The 17,033-nt window shown below is 39.5% G+C and overlaps 1 protein-coding gene across 1 annotated transcript; it reads left to right on the forward strand.

Annotated features, from left to right (window-relative positions):
* Positions 1-1,112: 1,112 nt before the first annotated feature.
* Positions 1,113-16,966, forward strand: eppk1 (epiplakin 1). Its single transcript, XM_085346919.1, has 3 exons — positions 1,113-1,198; positions 4,516-4,634; positions 5,325-16,966. Exon 3 carries the CDS (start codon positions 5,339-5,341, stop codon positions 16,007-16,009), a length of 10,671 nt encoding a protein of 3,556 aa, XP_085203045.1. The 5' UTR covers positions 1,113-1,198; positions 4,516-4,634; positions 5,325-5,338; the 3' UTR covers positions 16,010-16,966.
* Positions 16,967-17,033: the final 67 nt, after the last annotated feature.

The raw sequence follows: 17,033 nt of genomic DNA on the forward strand, positions 1-17,033 counted from the left end.
AGAAACTTGAGACCACCACACCTGACTTTTGCCACTCGACAACAACAGTGAAAAATGTAAGAATACTCAAAACTTAACTTTAATCTTCATTGTCTGTTTGTTCTTGGTGTGAAAATCCACACGTAGGTGATGGAAACAAATGGCAGTTTCCTTATATACTCATTTGACATTACTTGGTAATTACATGCGAAACTTTGCACACAATGTTCCGTCCGTTTAAAGGATATGCAATATGTTCTCTTGTAGAAGCTAAGCTGTTTGTATTTGGGTTTTATTTTAGATTATAGATATAGTTAAAATATAAACAAGCCAATTTGTCAAATAACTTTGGAGCGTGCATGTAAAAATTGTCAAACAAACCCATTAATTACTTACCCATAACATGTTCTCACATACATCTGTGGAATTTGATTTATCACAAGGTTTTCAGACAGTTTCCACAAACATGTCAGTCATAAGACATTGACGTTATCATTTTTATGTGACTAATGTCTTTGCATCTGGTTTACAACAAACAACAGGTGTTTTCCGTACAGTCTGTTTTGTGACACACTTTTTCTTGTTAGTAAGATAGAAAAGCCAATCACGCCTGTCGGGTTTCTTCTTTCCACACTTGAAAACCTGCCAAACCTGAGGGAAGCTGTAATTCAAGGACAAAGCTCAGTGTAATCAGAGGGCATCCGGCTCTGCATGTCACAACCTGGCCGGCTTGATAAGGAAGCTTCGCACCAAGTCCAGTTTACACATTGTGAAAAGTAAAAAATATTGACTAGGAAAGTGAATGAAACCCTTGTGAAGAACCTTCACGACTCTTAAGAATTTGTACAGTCAACAAAGCTTACTTTATCTTATGCATAACTTTAATAAATCTCCTTACCTTTTGTACACTTAGAAAGAATCAATTTGCTCACCCTTATTGTTTTAGAGCACAATAGACATGCTCCGAGGAAGTCTGCAGGAATTCCTGATATCCTGAGCTCAGTGCAAAGGATCTCCGGCTGTCTCACTCTCACACCCCCAGGCGAGGAGGCTGAACCTCAACAGGGGAGGGGCTTAGCTGGCCCTGCCTTATATCTGACCACTGAGGAGTGAATACCTCTGAGATGCTGGGAGCACTTCAGGGTTGTGGTATCTTTCATACCAGCTGAAGCTGAACGCTCGCCGGTGCAGAGCTGGGATATCATCCAAGCACGTTTGGGTAAGAGCAAGTTTATTTAAAATCTTTTTTTAGTTTGGTTGTGTAAAAATCAGCAGTGTCTTTGTTTTGGTTTTTCTAAAGAAAACAAACTTTTTCCTTGAGTTGCGTTTACATAAAACTGGAACCACATTTAGAAAATTATTTTCTTCAGAGTGAGAAAGTGGAGACTGCATTGGCAAAGTAAAACGAGAGGAAGCAGAATGTGTGTCTATCCTGTCCTGTTAGCCAACACCCTCAGATAAAAGGGAATGCGCACATTCCTCACTGATCACCTTTGACCGCCGCTGGTAAAATAAATGTACCCGTATGTCACTAATGAGGCTTTCAACAAGTCTAAACACTGTGCTGACATCACCCTGGGATCTATTTACACAATGACTCCAAGACTTTCCGCAGTTACAGCTACAAAAACTGTTGTGCAACGCCTGAATCAGTGGTACTATATTGCCTCATTCATTCCTAGCCAGTAAGTTGTATTTTATTGCTGGGGTGGCATTAAAAATGCACCACAATGGCTGAAGTGCACATAGGACGTAATTAGGCTTGTTGCTACAAGTGAGAGAAAGTTGTGAGCAATTTGTAGTTCAGTGTCAATCTTAAAACTGCTCTATTGATTCTCCACAAAAGCATGCTAGGTTAGCTGTTTATCAATGCCAACATCTTGTTATCCAGACAGATCCTTGGCTCAACCTAAAGATTTACAGTTAGAATTATCATAACTTGTCACGTGATTATATATTCCTTAGGAAGTATATAGTCCACTTTCTTACTGAACTGGTACTATTTTATATCAGTTGTTACTTGTGGTTCTTAAGACTTTCCTCATCTAAAATCAAAGTAAATAATTTAACTTTACAAGAAAATACAGAAGTCAGAGCTCACAAAAGTGATTCTTTGTTATGGTACTACTGTATAGTCTAATGTAACTAAATGCTCTTTTAACTTTAGTTCTACATTAGTGAGGCCTCTAATTAGTTCTCCTTAACACCATCACACAGCTGTGAAGTCAATTATGTTTTTTAGCGCTGAGGTTCCAGAGTTGTTTGCTGGACTCTGGTATGTTCAGGGGTGTGTCATGTATGCTGGTGCCAACAATAAAGCCCAGAAACACCTCTACAAACCAAGTCTGACTAAGATCAACTGTAACTAAGAGTACTAGATAATTCTATTTCCACATTTGCAACAGTGTCACTAAAAATGGAACTTTATGATGAAATACACACGTGGCAGATCATACCTAATAAAGAGGCCTCTGAATATACACTCAGTTGTGCTTAGAGGTCTTATAAAGACAAAAAAGAAAGCGAAATCTTTTAAAAAGTCATTTATTTTATATCTGCTCTTGCATTGAACGGACAGTGCCTTCCTTCACTGAGGAAAAGGCATTTAGTGGAGAGACCAGTAAACAGTGAAGCTGTGTTTGCAGAGTTAGGTAACTTGTTAACTTTGTGCAGGAAATGTATTTGCCTTTATGATATGACAAGCAAATTCAGATGGTGCCATAAATGTACAGTAAATGCTTGACAGCTTCAAAAACATTCAAATATTTACAAAGTGGGTGACGAACTCAAGATGTAAATTGAGCACTTGCAGGTAGAGATACCGAACTGCCACAGACCTGCTGCTCTTGTACAAATAAAGAGTTCAGCAGACCTCAGATCCACAGCTGTTTGTGTTACTCTGCTTATCTTGGTTACTTGGAGCATCTTTTTGCCACTTTATCAATAACAGCTGTTAAATACACTTCTCAGGTAGAGCAGCTCACACAGCCTAAACCAAACATTTTACCACAGTAAACAAGTGAAAATAATCACATACACAGTGGAGCTTTATCTGTGACTTAACAGTTAACATGTTTCTGAGTAGATTGGCTGAGTTTCAGTTCACACCCTTTTTTTCTGAGCCTTATTGTGTTGACTCCCACAGGTGTTATGACATCATTTGTGACAGTTACCAACCCCCACAAGGCTGAAAGACTGGTTCTCAGAAAATTGTGAAATCACTACATTTTTTTTTTGACACTTTTTATTTGTTTAGGAACATTTTTATGCAACAAGATAAAATAAAAAAAGAAAAAGAAAAAACAGAAACAGTATGAGGTCATGGGAAGCTAACATGCACCTGTACATACATCTGCACATCCACACATACATAGAAATCACTACATTTTTGTATGCAATAGTAATTACTAGCTATGAGAATAATTAACTGAGATTTTTTTGAAAATCTCTTTGTAAAGCTTTTTCAGTACAGTAACATCTCATGTACCACATAAGAATATGCTTAAAGGTTATACATTTGCTTTTATTATTCCCTGTTTTTCAGTTTAGTACCCTAAGTACAAGTGGATGTGTATAAATTTGGGTTATGTTGTAGAATTTGTAAACAAGCTCTTTATAAGTTCTTTAAATGGGGATTCTTTAAATTTAAAAGGGATTAATAAAGTTTTATCTAATCTAATCTCTAATCTAAATAATACTGGACCGGAATGCAAATCGATTCAGTTTTTTAAAACATTTATATATTATTTTACCTTGAAGCTGATATTTTTATGCCATGGTGACTTTAGCTCTTTTGTGACTTTTCTGGCTGACATAAAAAATGAGGGCCTAACAAGCAAACAAAACTCAGCCACAAGTTTATAAAACTTTTAATCTCTACTGGAACCCAAAACAAAGTTCTGCAGATTTAGACTTTGGTGCACAGGATTGCAAGAGATATGAACTCTTGTACTTGCAGTTATTGGTTTTCCTTTGCATGTTGTTGCAAAACAGGGCATCTGGCTGTTCCAGTTTTGACACACCATTATTATTGCCAAAAGCAAATGGGGGACGTTCTCACACATTATGTAATTAATAGCTTCTTTTGTTGTTGAATCTGTGCAGGGACATGATGAAATGATAAGAAAAACTATTAGAAAACAAAAAACAAAAGAGAGTATTGATGCATTAGAAACCTGCCCACATGGGTTTATAAGACACATACACACAGACTGTACAGTTAGGCTTTATTTTTATGGGGTGGGTGGGTCAGTCATGGACAGTAGTTGTTTGCAAGCAAGCCATACAGACTTGAATAATTGTCATGGTAACAACTTATAATTAAAGTATTACTAACATAGTAGGAAAAAAAAACATTTTACCTACATCCTGTGGATTGTCTCATATGCAGTCTGCATAGGTCAGTGATGAAATGGTGTGTATTTTACCCATATGTGATTTAGAAAGTTCATGAGAAATGTCATAAACTAATTTCAATATCAAATCATTAACACAAAGTTTAAGATCAAACTTATTACAACCGCCTTATCTTTCCAGGGACGGAGTTTCAAAGCCCTGAGATCGTAAAAACCAGGAAGCCACTGGCGTTGGATCTTGTATTTTGGAACAACAGAGAACATCCAAGGCTGTCCACGTACTCCTAAGGAAATTGAAAGGTTTGATATTACAGTTGGAAGATAATATATTCCAAAACTTACACTACAATTAATAGAAATAAAACTAATTACCATCTATTTCAATTTCAATTGCTCCAGACTAGTTATTAAGTTATTTAAGCGATTCAGAGTTATGCTGGATACTAATGTGTTAATTTTACCAGACTTCAGTACTATTTGTCATTGCAAACTATTCTACAACCTTCTCTACCTTGCTGGAGTATATTCTCTATCACATTAGTCTCTATTACTAGTGAAAGGTCACTGTTGCATCCAGCATAAAACTCTGCCCAATTAATCTTGTGGTGCTCGCTGCTGTGGCGACCCCTTGTGGCAAGGGAAAAGCTGAAAATAGCTTTACAGTTAGTACATAACAATGTCACTGTCAAACATGTAACGTTAGAAATTGCATTATGGCGCAAAACAGCAGTAGTAAAAGAAATTTTTCGACAAAATGTCTTACTGCATCTAATTTGGTGAACGTCTGAATAATTTGTGTATAAAAAAATAACTGTATAAAAACCTGACAAGTTTTTTTTTTTTAACATACAAATCAATACATGTGTATTTTATAAGCAGTTTAACTGCAGTGTGCCCAAATGTATCTTAGAGCTGTGCTTTACAATTACTTACAATGCATAAAATACCATATACAAAACAAGCTCTGTAACTGTTTATGTGTTAACACAGCCCTTTAGGTCAAGATGGACACCAACCTTAAGGACGGCGGTGTGAAGCAAAATGCCTGCACAAAAGTCCATGAACCTGTGGCTGGTATATTTCTGGAAAAGACAAAGACAAAGATAACCATATATGAAGCCATGAAGAAGCGTATGCTTAAGCCAGGAACAGCACTGGCTCTGCTTGAAGCACAAGCTGCCACAGTAGGTATTGTAGATCCAGTAAGCAACCAAAAGCTTCCTGTAGAGGATGCTGTTAAAAAGGGAATAGTTGGATCAGAGATGAAAGACAAACTCCTTAAAGCAGAAAAAGCCATCACTGGGTATGTAGACCCCTACACCAACCAAATGATATCTGTATTCCAAGCTATGCAAAAAGATTTAGTTCCAAAAGATTATGGATTGAGGCTGCTGGAAGCACAGATAGCCACAAAAGGCCTGTTTGATCCTGTCGATAAGACAAATATTTCAGTTGACTCTGCAATTCAGAAGGGCTACTATGAAAAAGATTTGCTGAAGGACCAAATGTCAGAGCTCAGAGTGTTTTATCATCCAACTTTGCAACAAAATCTTAACTACAGAGGCCTCCAAAAGCAATGCATCGTGGAGCCCGATACAGGCCTGTTGCTTCTTCCTGTCTGCATCACCTTCAAAGGTCTGCGCAAAGGCATTTCCTCCACCGAGCTCCTTGAATCAAAGATCATCGACAAAGAAACATATGATAACCTGCAAAAGGGGAAGACCACAACACAGGACGTGATGTTGATTGAAACAGTGAAAGAATACCTGGAAGGCAAAGGCAGCATTGCAGGCATTGCTATACTCTCAACCAATCAGAGAATGAGCATTTATAAAGCCATGAAGCAAGGCATACTGATGCCTGGGACATCACTTGTTCTCTTGGAGGCACAAGCTGCTACTGGATACATGATTGATCCTGTAGAAAATAAAAAGTACACTGTGGATGAAGCTGTCAAAAGCAAACTTATTGGCCCAGAATATCATGCAAAGCTGCTCTCTGCTGAGCGGGCAGTGACCGGATACAAAGACCCATACACCAGTGAAACTATATCCCTGTTTCAAGCACTCTCAAAAGACCTCATCGTCAAACAACATGGAATCCGCCTACTTGAAGCACAAATTGCTACAGGTGGAATAATTGATCCAATCAACAGTCACAGACTTCCTACAGAAGTGGCCTTTAAGAGAGGTTATTTTGATGAACAAATGAATGCCATATTGGAGGATTCAGGGGATGACACAAAAGGCTTTTTTGATCCAAACACAGAAGAAAATCTAACCTATCTTCAGTTGATGGAAAGGTGTGTCACTGATCCTGCTACTGGACTCTGCCTCCTTCCTTTGCGTGATAAATCAGATGGGCTAAATTTTGATTTCATTGACTACCAAACTAAAACAGCCTTCAAGATGGAGAAAGTGAAAGTGACATATGGCAAATATACAGGAATGACAGTATCTCTGTGGGAACTTCTGATGTCAGAATATTTTGATGAAAACCAGAGGCAAGACATCTTTCGAAAATACAGAGAGGGGAAGATAACTATCAAGATGATCATTTCAACAGTTCTGGAAGTGATAGAAAAGTCAGTGAAAACAACTCAAGTCGTCTTTGAAGGTATCAGAGACACTGTTACAGCCAAGCAGCTTGTGGAAGCAGATATCATTAGTCAGGAGGTCCTAGAGGACCTGAAGAAGGGAAAGAAGTCAGTGAAGGAAGTCATTGAAGATGAAAATGTAAATGTGTACTTAAAAGGTAAAGACAGCATCGCAGGTATTATGCTTCCTGATTCTCAAATCATGACCATCTACCAGGCCAAACAGAAAGGAAAGCTGATGCCAGGAACTGCTCTGATTCTACTGGAGGCACAGGCAGCAACAGGGTTCATTATTGACCCTATTGGAAATAGAAAGTTTTCAGTTGATGATGCTGTCAAAGCAAAGATTGTGGGGCCTGATGTGTGTCAAAAGCTGCGATCGGCAGAGAAAGCGGTTACTGGATACAAAGATCCATACACTGGAGAAATAATTTCTTTGTTCCAAGCAATGCAAAAAGACCTGATCCTAAAAGACCATGGCATTAGGCTCCTGGAGGCCCAAATTGCCACTGGTGGGATCATCGACCCAGTGAACAGCCATCGCATACCTGTCCATGTGGCCTATAAGAAGGGGTACTTTAATGAAGAAATGAATCAGATCCTGGATGATCCAAGTGATGACACCAAGGGATTCTTTGACCCCAACACCCACGAGAACCTGACATACTTGCAGCTCATGGCCAGATGTGTAACAGATCCTAGTACAGGCCTGTGCCTCTTACCTCTCAAAGGCAAGAGCAACAAAATAAAGATAGATGACAACATTAGGGAATTGTTTAAAACAACAATAGTTACTGTAAAGTACGGTAGGTTCAAGGGCAAACGCACAACATTGTGGGATCTTATCAACTCAGAATATCTGTCTGAAGACAAACGACAGGAGTTTTTCAAGCTCTTCAGGTCAAAGAAAATCACAATTCAGCAACTAACTGAGACCATTGTAGAGATCATTGAGAGTAAGGAGATACGACAGCAAGAAGGACTGAAGTTTGAAGGTCTCAGAGGAGAAGTCTCTGCTGTGGATCTTTTGGATCTTAAAATTGTGGATAAAAACACCTACAACAGTTTGATCACTGGAAACATGACAAGCAGTGATGTGATGAAAATGGACAGTGTGAGAGCCTACCTACAAGGAAAAAGCTGTGTAGCTGGGTTGATACTGCAACCTTCAAATAAAAAACTAAGCATTCACGAGGCACAGAGAATTGGCATTCTTGCACCTGGGACTGCCCTTTGCCTCCTTGAAGCACAAGCAGCTACAGGATTTGTTGTTGATCCTCTGAATAACAAAAAACTTACAGTTGAACAAGCTCTCAAAGAAAAGTTGATTAGTCCACAGATGTATGAAAAACTTTTGTCTGCGGAAAGAGCAGTCACTGGTTACAAAGATCCATACACAGGTCAGAAGATCTCGCTCTTCCAAGCGTTGAAAAAAGATCTTATTGTCAACCAGCATGGCATTCGTTTACTTGAGGCCCAGATTGCTACAGGTGGTATCATCGATCCCTTAAAGTGTCTCCACTTACCCCTTGAAGTTGCATACAAGAAGGGATATTTTGATGAAGAACTTAATCAAATCCTAACAGACCCAACTGATGACACAAAGGGCTTTTTTGACCCAAACACAAAAGAAAATCTGACATACATGGAGATGTTGGGGAGATGTGTGAAAGACAAGGAAACTGGACTGTTTCTCCTGCCACTGAATGACACACCAAAAGCTACAGCTACAAAGAAAAAGATATATTCTGACACAGAGATTAAGGAAGAGTTTGAAAAGACAAGTGTCAGCATATCTGTAGGACACTATTCTGGAAAATCGGTTACTCTATGGGACTTGATTCATTCTGGCTACTTTACTGAGGATCAGCGACTTGAACTGATTGAAAAGTACAGAACAAGGCAGATTAGTACCCAGACCATAATCACATTAGTGATTACCACAATAGAAAAACTGGAGAAGACTGAAACTCCCAAAATGATAATGGGTCTGAGAAAGCATGTCACTGCAAAACAACTACTGGATTCTGAAATCATTGATGCAGAAACATTTAAACAGGTGAAAGAAGGAAAACTCAATTTAGAAACAATAGCGCAGAGTGAACCTGTGAGAGGATACCTAAAAGGATCTGGAAGCATTGCTGGAGTGAAGGTTTATCCATCCCAGAAAGTGATGAGCATATATGAAGCAAGAAATGAAGACCTGTTGACACCTGGCATTGCACTTCTACTACTTGAAGCTCAAGCTGCAACAGGATGGATCATTGATCCCCTCAAAAATGAGTTCCATGCTGTGGAAGAGGCTGTAAAAGGAAGACTGATTGGGCCAGATGTACGTGAGCAACTTCTCTCAGCTGAACGAGCTGTCACTGGGTATAAAGATCCATATACAGATGTGACAATATCACTGTTTGAAGCCATGCAAAAAAAGCTGAGAGAAAGAAGCTATGGCCTTCGGATACTTGATGTGCAGATAGCAACAGGAGGAATTATTGACCCAAATCAAAGTCACAGACTGCCAATTCATATTGCTATCAAAAAAGGATGTCTGGATGAAGAAACTCAAAAAATTATGTTGAACCCCACAGATGATGAAAAAGGATTCTTTGACCCAAATACCAAAGAAAAACTGTCATACAGTCCGCTCATGAATAGATGTGAGAAAGATGATAAAACTGGGCTACTTCTCCTACCGCTGCATGAAGAAAAAGCCCGTGTATTTCACACAGATGAGCAAATCGAGCATGCTTTGAAAAACAAAATGATGACCTTGAATGTGGGAAAATTTAAAAACAAGGAGGTCACACTGTGGGAAGTGCTGCTATCTGAATACATATCAGAACAAAAAAGGGAGCAGCTTATACAGCAATACCGGACAGGAGTGACCAAAATTGAGGAGATGATTGAAATACTCACAGTTATAGTCACAGAGGTATCATCCAAGGAAAGAAAGTTCAAAGGACTACGAAAACAAGTCTCAGCCAGTGAATTATTTGAGTCAAAGATCATCTCAAAGGACCTTTTCACCCAAATTATAAAAGGTGAAGTAACAGAAGAAACTGTTGTCAAAATGGAAAATATTCAGAAGTATCTTGGAGCAACAAACTGTATAGCAGGTGTGAGAGTTGAATCAACAAAAAAGATGATGAGCATCTATGAAGCTAAAAGCAAAGGTCTGCTGACTCCAGGTACCTCTCTGGTTCTGCTGGAAGCCCAAGCTGCCACAGGCTTCATCATTGACCCAATCAACAACAAGAAACTTTCTGTAGAAGAAGCTGTGGCTCAAGGAGTGGTTGGGAAGGAGTGGGAAAAAAAACTGATCTCAGCAGAAAGGGCAGTGACAGGATACAAAGATCCGTACACTGGACAAACAATTTCTTTGTTCCAGGCCTTGAAAAAGGATCTCATTGTGAAAGATCATGGAATTCGTCTCCTTGAAGCTCAAATTGCAACTGGAGGCATAATCGATCCAGTCCATAGCCATCGAGTCCCCATACAGGTGGCATATCAGAGAGGTTACTTTGATGAAGAAATGAACCAGATTTTATCTGATGCTGATGATGACACCAAGGGCTTCTTTGACCCCAACACTCAGGAGAACCTCACATATCTCCAGCTGATTGAGAGGTGCGTCAGAGACCCAAATACAGAGCTTAACTTACTGTCTATTGTGAAGAAAGGAGAGTTTTACTTCTTTGTGGATGAGGCAACTAAATGTATTCTGAAGTCTACAACAACAACCCGAGCTGAAGGAAAATACAGAGGTCAAACAGTGTCTCTCTGGGATCTGCTCTATTCCAAATACATCACTGAGGAGAAGCGGAGAGACCTTGTGCAACAGTACAAGGCTGGATCAATCACAATAGAGCGCTTTTTAGAAATCATCCTGACAATCATTGAGCAGCATACACAAGACACAACCTCATCATCTTCTTCAATTGTCATGTCCCAACCACCAGAAACTAAAGTAGACAGTAGCACAACAAAAACTACTGTAACCACAACAATTACAGAAACTAGTGAAGTTGAAAAGTTCCATGGAATCAGAAAAGATGTCTCTGCTACTGAGCTGCTCAAATCCAAAATCATTGATGAGAAACTCTACAAAGATCTTAGCGCTGGAAAAGTTACAGTAACAGAAGTAAGTGAAATGGATTCAGTGCGCAAATACCTTGAGGGGACCAACAGCATTGCAGGAGTTTATCTTCAGTCCACCCACGAAACCCTCAGTATCTATGAAGCTAAGAGCAAAGGTCTGCTGACTCCAGGTACATCTCTGGTTCTGCTGGAAGCCCAAGCTGCCACAGGCTTTATCATTGACCCAGTCAACAACAAAAAGCTTTCTGTAGAGGAAGCTGTGGCTCAAGGAGTGGTTGGGAAAGAGTGGGAAAAAAAAATGATCTCAGCAGAAAAGGCAGTGACAGGATACAAAGATCCGTACACTGGAAAAACAATTTCTTTGTTCCAGGCCTTGAAAAAAGATCTCATTGTGAAAGATCATGGAATTCGTCTCCTTGAAGCTCAAATTGCAACTGGAGGAATAATTGACCCAGTGCACAGTCACAGAGTGCCTGTACAAGTGGCATATGAAAGAGGTTACTTTGATGAAGAAATGAACCAGATTTTATCGGATCCTGATGATGACACCAAGGGCTTCTTTGACCCCAACACTAAGGAGAACCTCACATACCTCCAGCTGGTTGAGAGGTGTATTACAGATCCCATTACAGGCCTCAGTTTACTTGTCATTGTCAAGAAAGGAGAGTTTTACTTCTTTGTGGATGAGGCAACTAAACGTATTCTGAAGTCTACAACAACAACCCGAGCTGGAGGAAAATACAGAGGAAAAACAGTGTCTCTCTGGGATCTACTCTACTCCAAATATATAATTGAAGAGAAGCGGAGAGACCTTGTGCAACAGTACAAGGCTGGATCAATCACAATAGAGCGCTTTTTAGAAATCATCCTGACAATCATTGAGCAGCATACACAAGACACAACCTCATCATCTTCTTCAATTGTCATGTCCCAACCACCAGAAACTAAAGTAGACAGTAGCACAACAAAAACTACCATCACCACTACAATTACAGAAACTAGTGAAGTTGAAAAGTTCCATGGAATCAGAAAGGATGTCTCTGCTACTGAGCTGCTCAAATCCAAAATCATTGATGAGAAACTCTACAAAGATCTTAGCGCTGGAAAAGTTACAGTAACAGAAGTAAGTGAAATGGATTCAGTGCGCAAATACCTTGAGGGGACCAACAGCATTGCAGGAGTTTATCTTCAGTCCACCAAAAAGATAATGAGTATCTATGAAGCTAAGAGCAAAGGTCTGCTGACTCCAGGTACATCTCTGGTTCTGCTGGAAGCCCAAGCTGCCACAGGCTTTATCATTGACCCAGTCAACAACAAAAAGCTTTCTGTAGAGGAAGCTGTGGCTCAAGGAGTGGTTGGGAAAGAGTGGAAAAACAAACTGATCTCAGCAGAAAGGGCAGTGACAGGATACAAAGATCCGTACACTGGAAAAACAATTTCTTTGTTCCAGGCCTTGAAAAAAGATCTCATTGTGAAAGACCATGGAATTCGTCTCCTTGAAGCTCAAATTGCAACTGGAGGAATAATTGACCCAGTGCACAGTCACAGAGTGCCTGTACAAGTGGCATATGAAAGAGGTTACTTTGATGAAGAAATGAACCAGATTTTATCGGATCCTGATGATGACACCAAGGGCTTCTTTGACCCCAACACTAAGGAGAACCTCACATACCTCCATCTAGTTGAGAGGTGTATTACAGATCCCATTACAGGCCTCAGTTTACTTGTCATTGTCAAGAAAGGAGAGTTTTACTTCTTTGTGGATGAGGCAACTAAACGTATTCTGAAGTCTACAACAACAACCCGAGCTGGAGGAAAATACAGAGGTCAAACAGTGTCTCTCTGGGATCTACTATACTCCAAATACATCACTGAGGAGAAGCGGAGAGACCTTGTGCAACAGTACAAGGCTGGATCAATCACAATAGAGCGCTTTTTAGAAATCATCCTGACAATCATTGAGCAGCATACACAAGACACAACCTCATCATCTTCTTCAATTGTCATGTCCCAACCACCAGAAACTAAAGTAGACAGTAGCACAACAAAAACTAGCATTACCACTACAATTACAGAAACTAGTGAAGTTGAAAAGTTCCATGGAATCAGAAAAGATGTCTCTGCTACTGAGCTGCTCAAATCCAAAATCATTGATGAGAAACTCTACAAAGATCTTAGCGCTGGAAAAGTTACAGTAACAGAAGTAAGTGAAATGGATTCAGTGCGCAAATACCTTGAGGGGACCAACAGCATTGCAGGAGTTTATGTTCAGTCCACCAAAAAGACAATGAGTATCTATGAAGCTAAGAGCAAAGGTCTGCTGACTCCAGGTACATCTCTGGTTCTGCTGGAAGCCCAAGCTGCCACAGGCTTTATCATTGACCCAGTCAACAACAAAAAGCTTTCTGTAGAGGAAGCTGTGGCTCAAGGAGTGGTTGGGAAAGAGTGGAAAAACAAACTGATCTCAGCAGAAAGGGCAGTGACAGGATACAAAGATCCGTACACTGGAAAAACAATTTCTTTGTTCCAGGCCTTGAAAAAAGATCTCATTGTGAAAGACCATGGAATTCGTCTCCTTGAAGCTCAAATTGCAACTGGAGGAATAATTGACCCAGTGCACAGTCACAGAGTGCCTGTACAAGTGGCATATGAAAGAGGTTACTTTGATGAAGAAATGAACCAGATTTTATCGGATCCTGATGATGACACCAAGGGCTTCTTTGACCCCAACACTAAGGAGAACCTCACATACCTCCAGCTAGTTGAGAGGTGTATTACAGATCCCATTACAGGCCTCAGTTTACTTGTCATTGTCAAGAAAGGAGAGTTTTACTTCTTTGTGGATGAGGCAACTAAACGTATTCTGAAGTCTACAACAACAACCCGAGCTGGAGGAAAATACAGAGGTCAAACAGTGTCTCTCTGGGATCTACTCTACTCCAAATACATCACTGAGGAGAAGCGGAGAGACCTTGTGCAACAGTACAAGGCTGGATCAATCACAATAGAGCGCTTTTTAGAAATCATCCTGACAATCATTGAGCAGCATACACAAGACACAACCTCATCATCTTCTTCAATTGTCATGTCCCAACCACCAGAAACTAAAGTAGACAGTAGCACAACAAAAACTAGCATTACCACTACAATTACAGAAACTAGTGAAGTTGAAAAGTTCCATGGAATCAGAAAAGATGTCTCTGCTACTGAGCTGCTCAAATCCAAAATCATTGATGAGAAACTCTACAAAGATCTTAGCGCTGGAAAAGTTACAGTAACAGAAGTAAGTGAAATGGATTCAGTGCGCAAATACCTTGAGGGGACCAACAGCATTGCAGGAGTTTATGTTCAGTCCACCAAAAAGACAATGAGTATCTATGAAGCTAAAAGCAAAGGTCTGCTGACTCCAGGTACATCTCTGGTTCTGCTGGAAGCCCAAGCTGCCACAGGCTTTATCATTGACCCAGTCAACAACAAAAAGCTTTCTGTAGAGGAAGCTGTGGCTCAAGGAGTGGTTGGGAAAGAGTGGGAAAAAAAAATGATCTCAGCAGAAAAGGCAGTGACAGGATACAAAGATCCGTACACTGGAAAAACAATTTCTTTGTTCCAGGCCTTGAAAAAAGATCTCATTGTGAAAGATCATGGAATTCGTCTCCTTGAAGCTCAAATTGCAACTGGAGGAATAATTGACCCAGTGCACAGTCACAGAGTGCCTGTACAAGTGGCATATGAAAGAGGTTACTTTGATGAAGAAATGAACCAGATTTTATCGGATCCTGATGATGACACCAAGGGCTTCTTTGACCCCAACACTAAGGAGAACCTCACATACCTCCAGCTGGTTGAGAGGTGTATTACAGATCCCATTACAGGCCTCAGTTTACTTGTCATTGTCAAGAAAGGAGAGTTTTACTTCTTTGTGGATGAGGCAACTAAACGTATTCTGAAGTCTACAACAACAACCCGAGCTGGAGGAAAATACAGAGGAAAAACTGTGACTCTCTGGGATCTACTCTACTCCAAATACATCACTGAGGAGAAGCGGAGAGACCTTGTGCAACAGTACAAGGCTGGATCAATCACAATAGAGCGCTTTTTAGAAATCATCCTGACAATCATTGAGCAGCATACACAAGACACAACCTCATCATCTTCTTCAATTGTCATGTCCCAGCCACCAGAAACTAAAGTAGACAGTAGCACAACAAAAACTACCATCACCACTACAATTACAGAAACTAGTGAAGTTGAAAAGTTCCATGGAATCAGAAAAGATGTCTCTGCTACTGAGCTGCTCAAATCCAAAATCATTGATGAGAAACTCTACAAAGATCTTAGCGCTGGAAAAGTTACAGTAACAGAAGTAAGTGAAATGGATTCAGTGCGCAAATACCTTGAGGGGACCAACAGCATTGCAGGAGTTTATGTTCAGTCCACCAAAAAGACAATGAGTATCTATGAAGCTAAAAGCAAAGGTCTGCTGACTCCTGGTACATCTCTGGTTCTGCTGGAAGCCCAAGCTGCCACAGGCTTTATCATTGACCCAGTCAACAACAAAAAGCTTTCTGTAGAGGAAGCTGTGGCTCAAAGAGTGGTTGGGAAAGAGTGGAAAAACAAACTGATCTCAGCAGAAAAGGCAGTGACAGGATACAAAGATCCGTACACTGGAAAAACAATTTCTTTGTTCCAGGCCTTGAAAAAAGATCTCATTGTGAAAGATCATGGAATTCGTCTCCTTGAAGCTCAAATTGCAACTGGAGGAATAATTGACCCAGTGCACAGTCACAGAGTGCCTGTACAAGTGGCATATGAAAGAGGTTACTTTGATGAAGAAATGAACCAGATTTTATCGGATCCTGATGATGACACCAAGGGCTTCTTTGACCCCAACACTAAGGAGAACCTCACATACCTCCATCTGGTTGAGAAGTGTATTACAGATCCCATTACCGGCCTCAGTTTATTCCCACTACAGAAGTGAACAGCAATTCGCTTCTTTAATAACTGAATATAGCATAAAAAAAAGCTTCTTTCTGAACTAAAAAAAAGATACTTTAGAAGTTGTACTTAACATGTGAAGACAATATACTGCAATATTATCATTACTAAAATATGAACCAGGAGATTGATTACAAAAGACCTTTGCCTATTTGCTTTTATTGTACAATTTTGGAAGTGTAATAAATGCATATATGTTTTTTTTTTAAAGAAAAAAAACCATTTATAATTACCAAAGAAAATGGAACAATTGTTTTTATTGTAGAAAGTGGTCACAGAACTGACATACACAATGGAATTAATACATTTTTAATTGAGAGACATAAACCAAAGACTGTGCTTACAACCACTATTGTAACCAAAATTCAGCATTTACATTTAATTTGCACCTAGTAAAGCTGAAAATCCCGGCTTTATATAAATCAATATACATAGTAAAGAGGTCTTAAGTCTCTTTATGTCTTTGCTTTTTAAAATGTTGAATTTTTAATGCTGTTTTTATGGTTTACCATTTTTCATGTTGTTGTGGGACATATGACTCTGTTTCTTTTACACTCATGGAAGTAGTTGAGTCAAGACAGACCCAAGTTTAATTAACCTAAATGGGTAGTGCTGTTTCAAATTTGGGCAAAAATTGAATGTGGGTACATTTAAAATACATTTTTTGCCCTTGTTTTTGTTTAGTCTGTTATTTGGCCCAATAAACAAGTGAATACTATATTGTGTCTTTTATTATCAAACACTCTCCTTTGACCATGTTTACATTATTGGAAAAATCATATAGGCACTTAGATCCATTCATGTGTTTACATGTATTTGCTATTCTTAAACATGTTGCTACAAGCAAGGTATGAATCCAGTATGACCAGTCCCTTAAGATGACAAATGTAAATTTATACTGACAGGACAGCACTCTCTAGTGGAAATAAAGACCAATACAACCCTGATTCTCTTGTGACATGTTAAACATTTATTTTTGATCAAAAAAAAAAAAAAATCAGAAATCA

The sequence above is a fragment of the Diplotaxodon limnothrissa genome, linkage group LG22, assembly GCF_057381915.1.
Source record: "Diplotaxodon limnothrissa isolate DT_005_m linkage group LG22, D_limnothrissa_male_GT1.1, whole genome shotgun sequence".
Taxonomy (NCBI): Eukaryota; Metazoa; Chordata; class Actinopteri; order Cichliformes; family Cichlidae; genus Diplotaxodon; species Diplotaxodon limnothrissa.